This window comes from Onychostruthus taczanowskii, unplaced genomic scaffold, assembly GCF_017590055.1.
Source record: "Onychostruthus taczanowskii isolate IOZ18803 unplaced genomic scaffold, ASM1759005v1 scaffold36, whole genome shotgun sequence".
In the NCBI taxonomy this organism is placed as follows: Eukaryota; Metazoa; Chordata; class Aves; order Passeriformes; family Passeridae; genus Onychostruthus; species Onychostruthus taczanowskii.
The window spans coordinates 6,243,514-6,259,557 of NW_024501015.1; the positions used below are offsets into that span (position 1 = coordinate 6,243,514).

General features: G+C 40.5%; 1 protein-coding gene across 2 annotated transcripts in view; it reads left to right on the forward strand.

Annotated features, from left to right (window-relative positions):
- The first annotated feature begins 408 nt into the window (after positions 1–408).
- LOC121339575 (ubiquitin-conjugating enzyme E2 E2) overlaps positions 409–16,044 on the forward strand; it is a 201,384-nt gene continuing 185,748 nt past the window's right edge. Inside the window, exons 1-3 of one of the 2 annotated variants that reach the window (XM_041411464.1) lie at positions 409–694; positions 5,331–5,519; positions 13,631–13,681. In XM_041411464.1, the coding sequence (XP_041267398.1) occupies positions 5,344–5,519; positions 13,631–13,681 (227 nt within the window). In that variant the 5' untranslated portion in view covers positions 409–694; positions 5,331–5,343. The remainder of the gene's footprint in view (positions 695–5,330; positions 5,520–13,630; positions 13,682–16,044) is intronic. The other variant, XM_041411465.1, reaches the window with a different exon arrangement.

Here is a 16,044-nt window from a genome sequence, read left to right on the forward strand (position 1 = left end):
GAGACAAAGGCAGGACCAGGGAGGGGGCGGAGGAGGGGGCGACTGGCGAGGGGAACAAAGGAGCCGAAAAGGACGAGAAGAGCCAAGAAAGTTGACACCGGCCTTCGCCGCCCCCTGCCCTGTCCCGGCCCGCCCCTTCCACCTCCCGGACTTTCGCGTGGGGGCCCACGGCAGCCCAGCGGCGGCAAGGAGAAAGGCCGGGTACCCTCACCTCCATCCCCCCAAAACCCCTGCCGAAGGTCCCGGCTTGCCCCATCCCCTCCCGCCTCCTCCTTCTTCCTCTGCCCCGCTGACCCCGCCCAGCCCCCGGTGCTTCCCTTTAACGCGCGCTCCCGCCGCCGCCTCTTGCCCCTCCCCCCCGGCCCGGCGGCGCGCGGCCTCCGCCAGCCCCCNCGCGGAGGCGGCGGGGGTGCGCGCGCGCGCGCGGCAGCGGCTGCACTTCTCTCCGGGCAGCGGGGGCAGGAGCGGCGGCGGCGGTGGTGGGAGAAGCAGCGGCCGGCGCTGCTGCTCGGGAGAGACGGGAAAGGGGAGAGGAAGCCGAGAGCGAGGAGCGCGGGGCAGCGGGCTCATGACTCAGTGAGCGGCTGCAGACCCTTTCCAGCCCCGCGCCCGGCCGGAGTCGGGGCGACCGCGACGGATTGTCCCGCAGCTTGTGCCCGGCACCAGCGAGAGAGAGACCTGCGCTCGCCTGCAGGTAGCAGCGGCTTTCCCCCCGTCTCTGCCGGGGTACACCTACCTCTGCCCCGGCTGAGCTCCCCGTCTGCCTCCCCTCCCCCCGCCGAGCTCCTACCCCCTCGTCGCTCGCCATCCCTCCCCCACGGCAGCACCCTCTCTCTCCCCCATGCTTATCTGCGACCCTCGGTCTCTATCTTTATCCTTCATCTTCCCTACCTCTCCGCATCCCCCTGGTGCTGCCTGGTACCCCCTTGCCCCCCTTGTCATCCTCGGCCGTGCCCTTTCATAGCAACCGTCCCGGCCGCCCCCCCGCCGCCCCCGGCCACCTCGGCATCTCTGGCGGCGCTCCCCGCTCCCCCAGGCTCCATCCAGCCTCCATTGCTCCTCAGCACCCCCACACCCTTTCAGCAACTCTTCCGTGTCCATTTGTCCTGCTCGCCCAGCTGCGGGCGGGAGCAGCGACCACCCCCACTCCCCACCCCCCTCTGGCCCTGCTCTGCATGGTCCCCGCGGCACTCTCTGCGCCCCTGGGGAGCCGGGATACCCCCTGCCCCCCACCACGATCGAGCCTCCTGGGATGCGCTATCCCCACACCCCCCGCCGCAGCGGTGGGCACCTTGGGCTGGAGCCCCTCGGGAAAGGCACTATCCCCCACTCCCACCCCCGCGCCCCAAGGAGCCCCGCAGCCCAGCCCTCTCCCTTCCCGCATGTGCCCCCGACGTCTTCCTCTCTCAGTCTCCTCCTCCTCCTCTCCTCGGTTGTCTCCTACTTCTCACCCTGGCCCGGCCGCCGCCCGCCCGGCCGTGGGAGTGCGGGGGGTGTGTGTTTCTAGGGATGCTCATGGCTCCCAACCCCTCCCGTACGGCGGGGGCTTCCCGACGGGAGAGTCGCGCGTGTGCCCACGCGGGGCCGTGGGAGCCCGGGGCTGCCGTCCTGTCCCGTGCCATCCTTCCGGGTGCCCCTCTCAGTGGCGGACCCTCCTCTTACACAGACCGGGCTCTTTCTGCCTCCCGTCCCGCGATGCTGTGGTCTCTTTGCCCTTTATGGTTTCTAATGAAGATGAAGTAAGGCGGCTGCTGCCATTGCTGCTCGTGGTGGACCCAGCAGAAATACTCAATTTATCTTGGCTTATAGGAAATTACGAGCTTTAGAAAGACATCATCACTAGCACTGCCGCCCTTCTGCACATTGCCAGAATCTTGCTGTCCCCGACTGGTGGATTTTTTAATTTTTTTTTTTTTTTTTGGTGGTGTGTGATATCTGATAATGACTGGTGGTTTGGGGTATTTTTGTCTTATTTGTTTTTGTTGTTGGTTTGTTTGTTTTTATTGTTGGTTTGTTTGTTTTTATTGTTGTTTCGGTTTTGTTTTGAGTTTGAGGAGGAAAGGGAAGCTGCTGGTGGATATATTTGACAAAAGCAAAATATTTTGGACACCCTTCACTTCAAATTGATAGTTGTAGTTATACTTGTAATCTCTCTCGGTGCTGATTCATCTCACGTTAAGGGAGAGACTTTTAAGTCCCCCTTCATTCCTTCCTCTGCCCCCTCTGCTCATTTTTCTCTGCACAACAGCAGGGAGGTTAGCAACCCTCATCTGAATGTAGAACAGCCTGGCAGCCGGGAACCTGGACATCGTGTGTCTTCCCTCTTGCCCTGTGTGACAGTTGCAAACACACTTATGGCTCAAGGAGTATCTTGTATTTCTGTCTGTGTTGGTGGCAGAGAAATGTTTTCTTCATAGTGTCATCCTCTCAGTTGACTTTTCCCTCCCATTCTCTTACTTGTTCAGATGTTTGTTTGTCTTTTAAGTTTGACCCCATTAGAAGTGTCTAATTTCAGGCCCCTTAAAACACGCTTTTACTGCAATATTGAGCATCCCTTGAACAAAACTTTCTAAAATTGCAGGTGTTGTGAGGAGAGGGAATAGAAAGAATTGCTTGGATGTTAGAAAGGGGGACAGGTACAGAAGGAGCAAGGGAAAAAAACACCCAAAAGCCAACCCCAACACCACCCCCCCCCCCCCCCCCCCCCACCAGAAACTAGCCAGACATCAAATTACAGATTTAAACATTTTCCTCTTGTAAATGCTTGCATTACATGTTACAGTAATTATATGCTCTGGGCTACTGTTACAGTGTTTGTCTGCTGGATAGTAACCTGAATTTATGAAGTGAATACAGTTGTTTTTTGGACAATAGTAATATTTATAGCCAAGATTATTCATAGCAGATGTCCTATGCATATAAGCATTATTAAATATGCTTTTAACTTTCTGGCCTGCAGTGTTGAAGCCTATATACATTGTGAAGAGAGAATTTTTCTCTTTAAAATCAGACGTATTAAGCAAAGGTCAGAAGTAAAATCTAGGGCAAATAAAGGCCAACATAAGTGTTATAAAAAGAGATGAGGTTGTATTTTAGCTTTATGTAGAAGCAAGGAAAGTAGTAGTACCTTTTGGTAGTACTTACTACCAAAATCGCATTGTAGTTACATATTTTGACTTGTTAGAAAGTGATATTTTTGTTGTTTATTACCTGTAAGTGTTCTGCTGCGGTACCTTGAAATCTCCCAACCAAGATTTAAATATCTGAACATCAGCCTGTGTAAATTGATGAACTATGTTAAATGTGTTGTTGTAGCTGTACTATTGGAGAAAATGTTTTGTAGGAGTGGACAATTTTTGTATTTTAATTTTAGGGCAAAAATTCTGCATTATTTCAGTTACCTTAATGAGTAGGTTAGGTGTTGTGTATTTATATATATTTAGATACGAAAATACTATTTTCTGTTATAAAATGAAAAATGCAGCTTAAGCTGATGAAGGGAAACTTTAGTCACATATCTATCACTTGGTATTGCTTGCTGTTTCTTTTAATGTCTAAACATTTTGAAGGGGTGCCATACTTCCAGAATTCTTTTTCAGAATAGCTTCACAAGATACACGAAAAAGACCTAGTTCCCCCTGAAGTTAGTTGGATGTGTCAATAATGCCTGAAGAGATTATTTCTTCTACTCCATAGTGTGTATTATTTGATCGAATTAAATCTTGGCAAGGGTTTTTCAGTATAGGAGTAAATTTATTTCTGTTCTGTAAGAAGAACACTTAGGCCTTTTAAAAAAGCATCCTTTTCAACATAGCTCTGTTGGCATTGATATTAATTTACTTTTCCTTTGCTGTCTCTTTCCATAAATATGTACAGGGAGATGAACTTTGTTTAATCCATAGAACAAGCATGGTTGAATCTGAGCCTGAAATCTCATTATTCTCCCTTGAGCGAGTCTTAAAACATATAATAGTCAAGGTGAATAGTTTTGTTCTTAATTGTGATGATGTCTGTACATAGGTAAGAGGAAAAGCGAGTCGAAGTTCACAGCAATTTGAAACTCTGTGTATGGAAGAGCAAATTCTTCATTCAGACAGATTTGATCAGAAAACCACCCAGATATAGGGGGATTGCGTGGGTGTAAGCAAGTAATGTTTGGGCCTGTGTGCTTTTTATTAAAAATCTCTAGAGGAGGATATGTAACATAGGTATATAAGGTACAGATTTGGAGTTAAAGGAAAGAACTGGGTTTCACTTTGGTTTTAATTTGGTTTTGTTGGTTTGAATTTTTTGTTTGATTTTAGCTTTTTTTTTTTTTTTTTTTTTTTTTTTTTTTTTTTTTTTTTTAAATCAGTCAGTGCCACCAGATATGCAAATTCAGTAAGGGTTTTTCATGGACATCTGCCCTTCATTAGAACAGTTTGAGAGTTTGAGAAGTCATGACAACTGTAACAGGGGGCTTGTAATTCCTCATCTGTCGGCATATTGTTATACTATTTAAAATGAAGGAAGACATTAAAATAGCTAACTAGTATCAGAAGTGTGTGAATAAAGCATTAACTTGACTTCTGAAATATGCTGAGATTTCTTGCTGCTCATGTTCTCAGACAAGTTTGTTGCCTCGTGTTGCCTGAATGAAATGTCAGGAAAAAACTTCATTATATCCTCTACCAACATGCTCACCGCTTTAGTAAATACAAACAGTACTGTGTTAGAGCATTTTAGTTCTGTGTTTCCATCAAGCATGCCAAGATGTGGATTTTGTAATGTGGAAACCCACATTGTACACTTGGAATGAGCCCACAGATTTATTTCATATGGGATAACAGAGTCCTACGATAGTAATAACTCTCAGTTTTTAACTAGCTGTGGTAGATTTGAACTGGTGGCGTAGTTGATGGGACAGCTAACTGATGGTATTGCTGAGTGGTTGAAAAACATAATTCACAGTGAATGGTTTTACACTTGCAGGATTATGTTTCCCACTTAACTTCAGTAACTTCTGGTTTTCATACATATATATATATATATATGTGTGTGTGTGAAGAGTTTGGCGGGGGGATTGGTTTGTGTGTTTGTTTTGTATTTTTTGTTTGTGGGTTGGTTGGGGTTTTTTGGAGGTTGGCAGTGGTATAGGGTTTAAAATTGCCAGCTCCTGAATTATTGTTAAGATGCTTGTGGCAAAATTCTTCAGTATGAAGTACTGTGGCACAAGCATTATTTTATGAGGACAAAGACATATATCCTATATATTCTTTCCTTAAGCATGTAAGAAATACAATTAGGCAGTTTCTTCTCAAAAAACTAACTTCAGTTGTTTGTCTGTTCAGTGCAGCATCTGCCATGTCTACAGAGGGGCAGAGAGTGGATGACAGTCCAAGCACTAGTGGAGGCAGCTCTGATGGAGATCAGCGTGAAGGTGTTCAGCAGGAACAAGAAAGGGAGCAAGTTCAACCCAAGAAAAAAGAAGGGAAAATATCAAGCAAAACAGCTGCTAAATTGTCAACTAGTGCTAAAAGGTACAGTGAGTGTTCTTCCTGGTTGTTTCTTCCTTTCTCTTCTTTCAGCTGGCCATCAGACCCATGTATTGACTCAGTATATTAATTTTCTGATTGTTTTATTATAATATTACTGTATCAGTGTAATAACCTTTTGAGATTGGTCACTATAATGAGACCTGTATGCTTTTCCCTTTCTTTGTCAGTTTGCCTCTTTCACATGGTTTTAATAGTTGCTTGCATGATAAAAGCTGACATTTTTTTATTGCTAATAAAACTCAGACAGTTTTGTAGCCTTATAAAATATATCTCTGTATATGTATGTATGACTGATGTTGAAACTTGTCAGTGTAACTTACAGTTAATTAGCCATAAACATTTCAGGCAGTTCAGTAACTCAGCATGTTAGGACTACCGTAATACCTATTGCCATGAAGTACTGCCTTTTCTTTTCCCAGATGGCCAGGTCAGAAATACTTGGGTGAACAACATATGTATGTTGGTTTCATTACTTTAAACTGTGATCTGTTTTAATACCCATTTATTTTCCCTCCCTTTTCTGATTGAGATGAAAGGTTGGTTTGTAGGATAGCTATTTAAATTATTCTGTGCTATCATGTCCATCTCCAGATAACAATTGTCTTGCTGGGACCAGACAGAAGGAATTTACAGCTTAGTGTTGCTTCGCTAGTACACATCAGGCTGTTAGTCTGGGCAAGTGGGATTATAGTGATTGAAGTTAAAAAGCACTCATAAAATAATCTGACAAGAGACCAATTCTGCAGACTGTCCTGATGCAGAATTCCCACATCTCGTTTCTTTGCTAGTCCAAGGCAGTGGAGTTTTACCACTGTGATGCTGTGGTAAACGAGAAGCATCAAGCCCCTGCTGCCATAATTTATAACATATGCATGTAGTCAGAGTCTGTAAATAATACTATATAAACATGTGTGTACATCTAGTCAGGATTCAAGTCTTTGTTTTGCCTTAATCTGTCCCTTAGCAATTAAATAAATTTCTAAAGTATCTTTAGATACTTTAGTAAAGATGCTTTAGTATATTTTTTCTTTCCAGTGAGGTACTGTCATGTCATGCTTTTCTTCTGCTATAGATTCCTTTCTTACAGCTAGTTTTATTTTGTTTTTAATTCCCTGGAGAAATACTTTCTGGAAGCACATTCCTACTGTGACAATATTAGGAGATTAGCTGGTCATATCACTAACAGAATGGCCAGCAAAACTTGCCTGTGTTTCCTTCTATGACAAGAAGGGAAAAAAACCCCACCCAACTTTCACTACAAATCATGATGTTATTAATGTAGTTAATCCTCACAGCCGTTATGGTTTCTGGCCTTCTCTTTCGTCTGCTTCCTGCTATTATTATTTTTTAAATATTAGGAATATTGGATTAGTCATGACTTTTAAGGTCATAAAAACAGTTTCCAGCCTCTTTAGAAAGCAGTCTGTGTATTCTGAGCTTTGTACAATGCCTGGTGTAATGATGCTACAATTCTGACAAGGGCCTGTGGACACTGTCCTATTAAAAAATTAATAATGATATGTCAGAAATTGGTCTATTAATCTTAGCTTTGTATCTTCAAAGCTCAGAGCTTTTATCAACAAGCATTTTACAGTGATAAAATTACTTAAACCTTTTAAAGTTTAATCATATCTGCTTATGGTTCTGCTGAAACTAATTATGCCATCAGTTGCTGACTTCAGTACATTTGCCAGTTAGACTCTAAAGCTAGTTTCACATGTGTAGTAATATTGATTATACATTTTGGAAATATACATTTAATTATATATTTTAAAAGCTGACATGACTTATAATAGTTGTGTAGATATGTGTACAGTATTTTTGAAGAGAAATGTAATTTAGGAGTGCTGCTTGTTGCAACCCTTTCTGGAAGGATTACAGAAACAGTTGTTGTAATGGGGGTTTTTATTTGTACCATTGTAGGGTTTTTTTTCCTTTTTTTTTTTTTTTTTTGTTTTTGAATATTCATTGTAGGGTTTTTTTTCCTTATTTTTTGTTTTTGAATATTCAGTAGTTTGTCATTGTGTTAGAATTGGATTGAAGGATTGCACCTTCTCTAATCTGGACAGATTTTCATATTATAAGTTTTGTTTCTGTGCTTTTTAATTAAAATCAGTTATGTCTCAAGAAGGCTAAATCAGAAATTAAAGTAGAGGCCAAAAAAGAGGGGAGTAGCACAAAGGAAGGAAAAATGTCTTAAAGTCCTCAATATGTGCTAAGTATTCCAGAAACAGTGTGAATAAAATATCTTTATAGTAATATTCTTATTTTAGTTCATTTTGAAGGAGAAATAGTGCAGGATTAATAAGGCCTTAGTCTGGTACCTTTTTTATAGTGAAAGGAGTCAACTCTGCTAAACAATCAGTAAAACACTTGAACAACAGAGTGTAGCGCGGTTGTGGCTTTGGTCAGGATTCCTTAATTCCTGTTAAAAGGTTCAAATACCAGCAAGTTCACTGGAGCTAAAGTCACAGACTACAGGCTTGATTCTAACCTGAGTTTGGGAATCAGAGTTTCTCACTTGGAAAGCTTTTTTGTGCACATGGAATTCTAGCCACAGTTTTTTTTGGATTGCATTATGATACCTACAGTATATGGAGGAAGGTTTGTGCATCTCTATTTGGAAGACTCCTGTTTTGCTTTTCATTTGTGTGTTTATGGAGTCAGAGTTAAAGAATTTTCAGTAGCATGAGGTTTTATAATAATCAAGATTTAGCAGTGTGCTGAATTTTTCTTGTGTAATAGTAAACTGCTCTCATGTCTTATGTATGAATATACTGTTCACACAGCTTAACTGCTTTCCAAAGTGATCTGATTACAGAGGCTATGTGAAACCACTCATATTTCTATTTGAGTAAGATTTTTGGTATTGAGATATGGAGTTTCTTCATTTAGCATTGCTGTGGATGGCATCAAGAAGGCAGAATGCCGTCACATGCTGTCCTTCTCTGTTAATACTCCAGGACTAGCTGCTACACAGGTGTAATACCTTACAGCGTATGTCGTGCTGTGTAGCGGTCCTTCAATTTTCCTCACCCAGAGGGCATCACCTTAAATAGCAACCTTTCTTACCCAACATGTCAAGATTGAGAAACTCGCTGCATATCACAATTACAGTTCAGACATGGAATTGAATTGCTGTCCTTGAAAACAGCAGGCATCTTGTTACCTCTTAAGTAGCAAATCTTAGCATGACCTTTGGATTGAGAGAAGTGTAACCATTCTTGGCTGACATAGTAGCTCAACAAATAAATGTATTGTTTTTCTTGGCTCCTGAAGTTGCTGGTTGAAAATCTGTAAACCTTTATGTCCAATCCTGATTTTTTAAAATAAATATCTGTGCCTACAACAAATTGTGTGCATAGAACTGTACAACTTTAGTTGTAATCTTTTAATTATTCAAAGAAGTTGCAGCCTTAAGGAGGAGCAAATAAGTGATAGATTAAATTGGTTCTAAATTCAACAAAACTGAGCATTTCCCACCCCCCCCCTTTATTTTTTTCTTGTGAAGTTTATCACAGAATCTGGAAATGATATTTAGCATGTTGAATATGATGGCAAAATATGGAGTGCTTTTTCTTACAAGAAATGTCTTTGTCATTTATCCATCTTTTAGTAAGTAGGTGAGAATATTTCTTTTCCTCCACTATGAACCTAACCATCTTTACATCAATTTCCTGTTCAGTCACAATTTATTTAGTATTGAAATACATACCAGTGAGTGCATTTTTAAGTATGTTCTAAGTAGTATATTCTTTGATATAGGGTATTGATTCATCTGGCTTTTATGGGTAGAGACACATGTAGTTTAGAAAAGCGGATGTGGTAAAAAGAGTTTATTGTCATGTAGTCCTTTATTTTATTTCTTTTCCTATTAATAATGTTGGGAAATTCTCTAACATGTTCACATCTTCCTTAGCTTTAGAGAATTGTTTCATGAAGGAAAACTCAGTCCCTTTTGGCTTGGTACAGTAGTAAATATGTGTCTGTGAGAATTAATAATATTTGAAATCCACAATGTACTTTCATGCTTCTGAATTTATGAGTAGATTAACCTTTGCACCATTACTGGAAGGCAACTGTGTTTGTTCTTTTCTGTTAGTTAAGTGGAGGGATTTTTTTTTTTTAATATATGTGTGTGTGTATATATGAGAGAGAAGAGTAAGATGACTTCTCTAAGACCAAACAAAGTATTAGATCTGACATTGCTAATTACTTGTCTTATGTGTGCAGCCCAGGGCTTTTGATTACCAGCAAGGGCCTCACCCCCTGCCATCGTCCCCATTGTCCAATATATAATAAACCATAATGTCATTGGTTTAAATATAAACTGTATATATGTAATGATTTTAATTTAGAGGGTTTTTCCTCTCTGACATTTCTAAACATAACTGTTATTGAGGCAGAAAATCCAAAGAAACAGATGCCAGAAAGGACCCTGAAAAAAATGTTTTGTTGCCAGAGGCCGCATTTTCTCGCAGTGAATCCTCTGTGGTCAGCAAAGGAAATGAGGCACGTCCTCTCCTGTGGCAGATTCTGAGGGCAGCTCAATGGGGATGGGAGGCGAGTGCCAGAGCACGTGCAGACAAAGGGCAGCTTGCACACTGGAGGTCTCTATCAGTGCAAGGCTCTCTGGGATGCTGTCCGATGATTTAATTGTAACTTTGAATGCTGTGACATGTGAACCAGCTACGTGTCAGCTGTTCTACAGAAACTGTTTATGAATGAGCTCTCAGCATGAATGCAAGGTAAATTAAGGTTGCAACAAAAGAAATGTAAGGTGTATAAATTAATTTTAGTTTGGGACACCACAGAGCAGGAGAATAAACATGAACAGCTTGCTGAGGAGCACTTGATGGACAGTATTGTATTAATATGTTTATCTTGTTTGTATAAAAATAGTCATGAATTACACATCTTTGTCTTAGATGTTTGCAAGAGCAATGATGTCTTTTGAACATTAATAGACAGTACCATCTGATCATTTTTTACATCTTGAAGCAGAAAGGTGGTTTGTCTGTGTCTGCTTAATCACAGAATAGCTTGATAAGGGATATTTCAGTGTTCTTGGCATTAGAAGTTTTGGGTTGAACTAGAACAGATGGAGAAAATGAGAGACCGTTTTGTTTTCAGAATGTGAGGAACGTGGGTTAGGATTTAGAAGGAAGAATGTAAAGTTTTTGATTTAGGACTGAAGTTGTTGAAGTTGTCAATCCATTCTTGATGCTATTCATACTCACTCTAATGCCATGAAATATTAACTATTCTTACTACTATATGTAAAACAAAGGAATGATCTCTGACTCCAAAAACAAGTGCAATGCCATCATTCTGGAACTTCAGAAAAGGCTGAGAAAGCAAAACAACTCATAAACCACAAAACTGAAGTTTCCATGCAGCCTGGGTTGTCTGTAGTTTGAATTTGTGGTAGTACAAATTTCAAAATCATGGCAGAATTTTGTAATATACAAAATAAATATTTTAAGCATTCCCACAGTTACAAGATCTCCCTTCTAAAAGTTGTGATTTGTTTGGATTGTTTAAAATGGGCAAACTTTTAAAACAACATTTTTGTTGTGCTTAAAATTCACTAATTAAAAAAATGGGATGGCTTTCAGTTTTACTACAATGATTTTCTGCTTGATTAAGCAGACTGTGCCTGTATTTTTATAAGCAAGTTATGATATTTATTGGAGGAATTATGTATGCTGGAGGTACCAACATCTCAATGAGTAGAAAAAGCAAGTAAAGATCAAATTGCTTCCCCTTTACAGAAATAACTCTGTGTGTTTGTGTGTATGTAGGGTATGCACCAGCTCTGGATGTAGGGCATACACACCCAGCTGGATCAGCTGTTCAAGGACTTGACTTGGAAGCATCAACCTGGGATTGCCCAGAAATCCTTAACAACAAAGTTCTCTTCCCTGGAGTTAAAACTCTGGCAGGATGCCTGTCAGGTCTTTATGGGTGACCTGGAGGATATGGCAGAATCCACTCTAAAGTTTTCAGATGGCACCAAGTTGGGTGTGAGCATTTAGTACATGCAGGGGCATTTTATATTATATATGCCAATATAAATGGATGCTTATTTTGATAAACCATTTACTTTGCCTGTATTTATATGCATAGAAGTTAAAGAAAATCTAAGCATCTGGAAGAGTATTTTTATCTTTTCAATGATCTCATCAGATCTTAATAAATTATTATTGCCTCTGCCTACAAATCTTGCCCACGTTTGTCCTAATTATTTCAGAATGTGAATGATAAAGTCTTGAGTTCCTGGTTCAGGCCAGTTCTTCTACTGCTGTTGGTCCATTTATTCATTAGAGCCATAAAATCAATTCAGAGTTGCATAAGGGGAATTTTGATAGTGGCTGTGAGACTCCTTAACATGCAAGATTGTGTTTGAATTGTAGCATTATATAAAGAATTAAACTGCCCTTTTTTTACTTTATATATGCCAATATACCTGAATGCTTATTTTGATAGGCCATTTTCTTTACCTGTATTTATATGCAAAATGGGTAGCAGTCATTTTTAACAAGATATGTGTAGGTCAGGCCTGAACCCTTGGCTTGTGGCTTAAGTGCCTATCTCAGAAATTTGAGTGATATTATTGTGTTTTATTTCTTTTCTAGTCTAGACAATAATAGGAGTAGCAATCTTCTCTGTGCAAGAAATCTTGTGAAGGAGAAGGCAAGAAGAAACTACTGAGGATGTATTGAATTGATTTTTTTTTCCTTCCTCCTTCTAAATGTTAATGTTTTTGCGCTGAAGTGGCCTATGAAAAACGCCTTGGACATAGCTTATAGGGAAGGTGGCATTCACAGTCCTGCTTATGGCATCATAATCTGGCAAGTCTTTGGGAACTGTAAACTCCTATGAGTTCCTTTGGGAGCTCTGTATCATATTCTGCATACTTAAATTTCTTCAGAGGTCAAGATACTGGCTCTCATGCAGATGCTGGTGTAAGGGAAAAGAGCCCCCCCACTGCCAGCTGTGGCAGAGATCAGCTATTCAAGGACTTGGCTGGGAAGCGTCAGCCTGGGAATATCCAGAAATCCTTAACAACGAAGTTGCTCTCCCTGGAGAAAGAACTCTGGCAGGATGCCTGTAATGTCTTTATTGGTGACCTGGAGGACATGGCACAGTGCACTGAGAAGTTTTCAGATGACAAGCAGTTTGTGCACACAGGGGCAAGGCTACGGCTCAGAGGGATCAGGCCAGGCTGCAGGAGAGGGTTGACAGAGAACTCATGAAATTCAACAAGGACAAATGAACACCATGGACATGGGGAGGACTTAGCCCTTGCTCAGATACACACTGAAGATCATCTCTGCTCAGAAGGGTGTGGGGGCCTTGGCAGACAGCAGGCTCAGTGTGAGGCAGTGACAAAGGCTGGGCTACCTCCTGGGAGGTATTAACAGAAGCATAGTCCATAGACAGATGAAAGAGGTTTATCTGCCTTTACTCAGCTCTCATTAGATCATATCTGGGATAGCATTTGCCCACTTTTGTCCCCTCAGTAAAAAGAAGGCAGGTATCAGAGCAAGTCCAGCAGCAGGTCCCCAGGCTGACCAGGGAGCTGGAGCACTTCCCTTTGGGGGAAGCTGGTATCAGCCCCCCAGTATGTAGGAGGTTGTGAAGTCCTGGGTGGGCTTATTCTGGGCAATTTTCCTTTGAGTTGGGGGGGGTTTGCCCTGCCAGTACAATATACATTAAGAAGCAAAATATCCTGGAGGGCAAGAACTGTAAGACATATAGTCAGAGAGGAAATAGAAAAGGATGGTATATGAGCTATTTAGTGATTGTGTAAGTCAGCCAAGGAGCTGAGATTCCTGACCTATGGAAAAAGTGTGATTTTCTAGGTGGCTGCTCGTGGCATTTGTTCCATATTGGGCATTCATTTTTCAGAAAATATTTGGTTTTTACTTCTACATGTTCTTGCACAGTTTCATGAAACATTATAGATCAGCTTTCAGAAATTCTAAGAATTATATATTGTTACTATTGATTGATATAGAAATGTTCATAAAATTGAAAGCAACAGATTGAAAAAAAGAGTCCTGATAGTATCTTTTTTTTCTTTTAAGAATTCAGAAAGAACTTGCAGAAATTACATTAGACCCTCCTCCGAACTGTAGGTAAGTTCACCTGGATTTTATTAATTTGGAATATGGGAATGACATGTATGGAGCTGTGGAAATTGCATAGGGGACTGAAGTAAATTTTAGTTATTCCGTTGTGCTGATCATTTAGTAATTTTGGAATAAGAGCTGATGTTGCCTACATATAGAGAATTGATATGACATAGTTTCTGGTAACCAAAGTAGTGGCATAAATGGATGAACTCTGTGATGCATTAATAGATACAGGACAAATATAAAATCATCCTTCATTTCAGATATTAAATCAATGGTATAGTATTTTGTTTGATTCTGTAAAATGTAATCTTGGTGACAGTTGCTTGGTATATTTGGTTCCTTTCTTTGCAACTTGTTAATCCACTGTGAATATAATGCAGAAAGGAGAATGTTGTAGGCACAAACTGTTAGTAATTTTCTGACTGTGTTTGTGGCAATCAATTGTGATATTCAATGGTCACTTCCTGAATTAGAGTATAGCATCCTATAGACCTTCTGATAGTGACAGTGTGCTTGTTTGGTTTGGGTATTTCATTTTGTTGTGGTTTTATTTGGTTTGGTTTGAGGGGTGGAGAGGCAGGTTGTGTTTTTTTTGTCAAGAATGTTTCCTTCTGGTATGTTTAAACTTGGCTTTGAAATGAATGATGAGGTAGACCTGATAGAAACCCTCACTGCCTGGTGGCTGGAGCTGTGTACAGTTGTTTTCAGATGGCTGTCTCGGGCTTCTTATCTGTCAGCTTGTGACATATGGTCAGTGTTGGAGCTGGGCCAGGGCTGCACATTGCTGTTTAAAGGAGTCCCTGCTACTGCATCTCTCATGGTGAGAGGTTGGGCTCAGTGCAGAAGAATAGCTTCCACCCAGTCCTGCCAACCCATTTCAACTGATGTGGTTAGTAGGTTTCATTCTGTTACTGCACTAAAAAGAAAGATTGATAGAAGTGGCTGATTGCATGCAGCGTTTATAATGAATCCCAGTATGTTTCAGTATCGAATTAACTAAGCAACTGGTAGTAAAAATGACAGTTAGCTTTATTGTTTTGGTCTCTTGACAAAAGTATGTGTAAGAAAATACTGTGACAAGATTTGATGTGGTTGTGCTGGATCTCAAGATATAAGTCAAGTGGCTACGTACCAAGGCGCTGCTTAGTGAAGTAGCCTTGCAATAATAGCATTCAAAGAGTATTTCAGTCAATTAGGATGAACAGTTTTTTGCTGGATAAAACATTTTAATAGCTAAGCTGTTCTGTCATGCTTACGACTGTGTGTGAGTCTTCAATCACATCAAAGCTGTTTCATGTGGCAGATTTTACTTCGGTGTTGATGACTGATGCCTATTAGCGGATTGATTTTCTGAGACGAATATGAAACTTCAGTCTGTTGTAGAAGAATGGTTAAGTCTTTGAACTGAGAGTAAAAGGCTTACAGGTTTTTACAGCAGTGTCATTTTTTCTGGTTTTCTGAAGACTTCTCTTTATAACAAAGCAGTTGTTTCAGTATACAAGATACTATTATATTTCTTTTTTTTTGCTAGCAAGTGTAAAGTGAGCATTGGCTGTCTGAGTGGAAAGCCCTTTAGTGACTTGCCATTTACAAAAAAAAACCCAAGTAATCTGGAGATTTCCTGGGTTTGTTGAATTATTTACACTAATGATAAAACAGCAATAAAGTGCACTCCATGATGCTGTTTTGCAAAATCACATCTAACTTCATGTGTCTGCTGCTTTAACACAGTTCTTAAGATGCAGAATTACTTCATGTTGTGATAGATTGATAGATAACTATTAGTGACTTTAATATTAACAAATATGTTTTTATAGTCAGTGCAGAATCACTTCATTTAGTTTATGCTTTGTTGACATAGTCTAAACAGTGTTTTCATTTGAACTTCATCTATTTTCTGTTATAGTTAAACGTTACAAAATAAATACATCAGCCAGGCATGATTCTTCAGAATGAGGAAAGCTGAGCTATTGTACAGTATATCTTACCCTAAAGTATTGATACATCCTTTCTTGGTTTTAGTGAAATTTAGGTCATTGTTAAAAGACATGTTAGCTTTTTCTATTAAAAAGCCTAACCATATTTCATAAAGGTAAGTTCATTCCAGATGTAGGTTACTGTAAATGGTTGTGATTCCATCTTACTTTCACTATATGTGCTCCTTCATATATAAAATAAATCATGACTGGGCAATAGGAGTGTGATAATTCTGAAAACTAAATGTCATAGAAGGCATGAAGATATTCAAGAATACAGCTGTCTTAAGTAGCTACTCAGGAAGTTATGATAGGAAGGCTGTTGAGCTGAATTGGAACTTAGGTGGAGTATTGCAAAACAATTTGCAACAGTTTTCATTAACTACA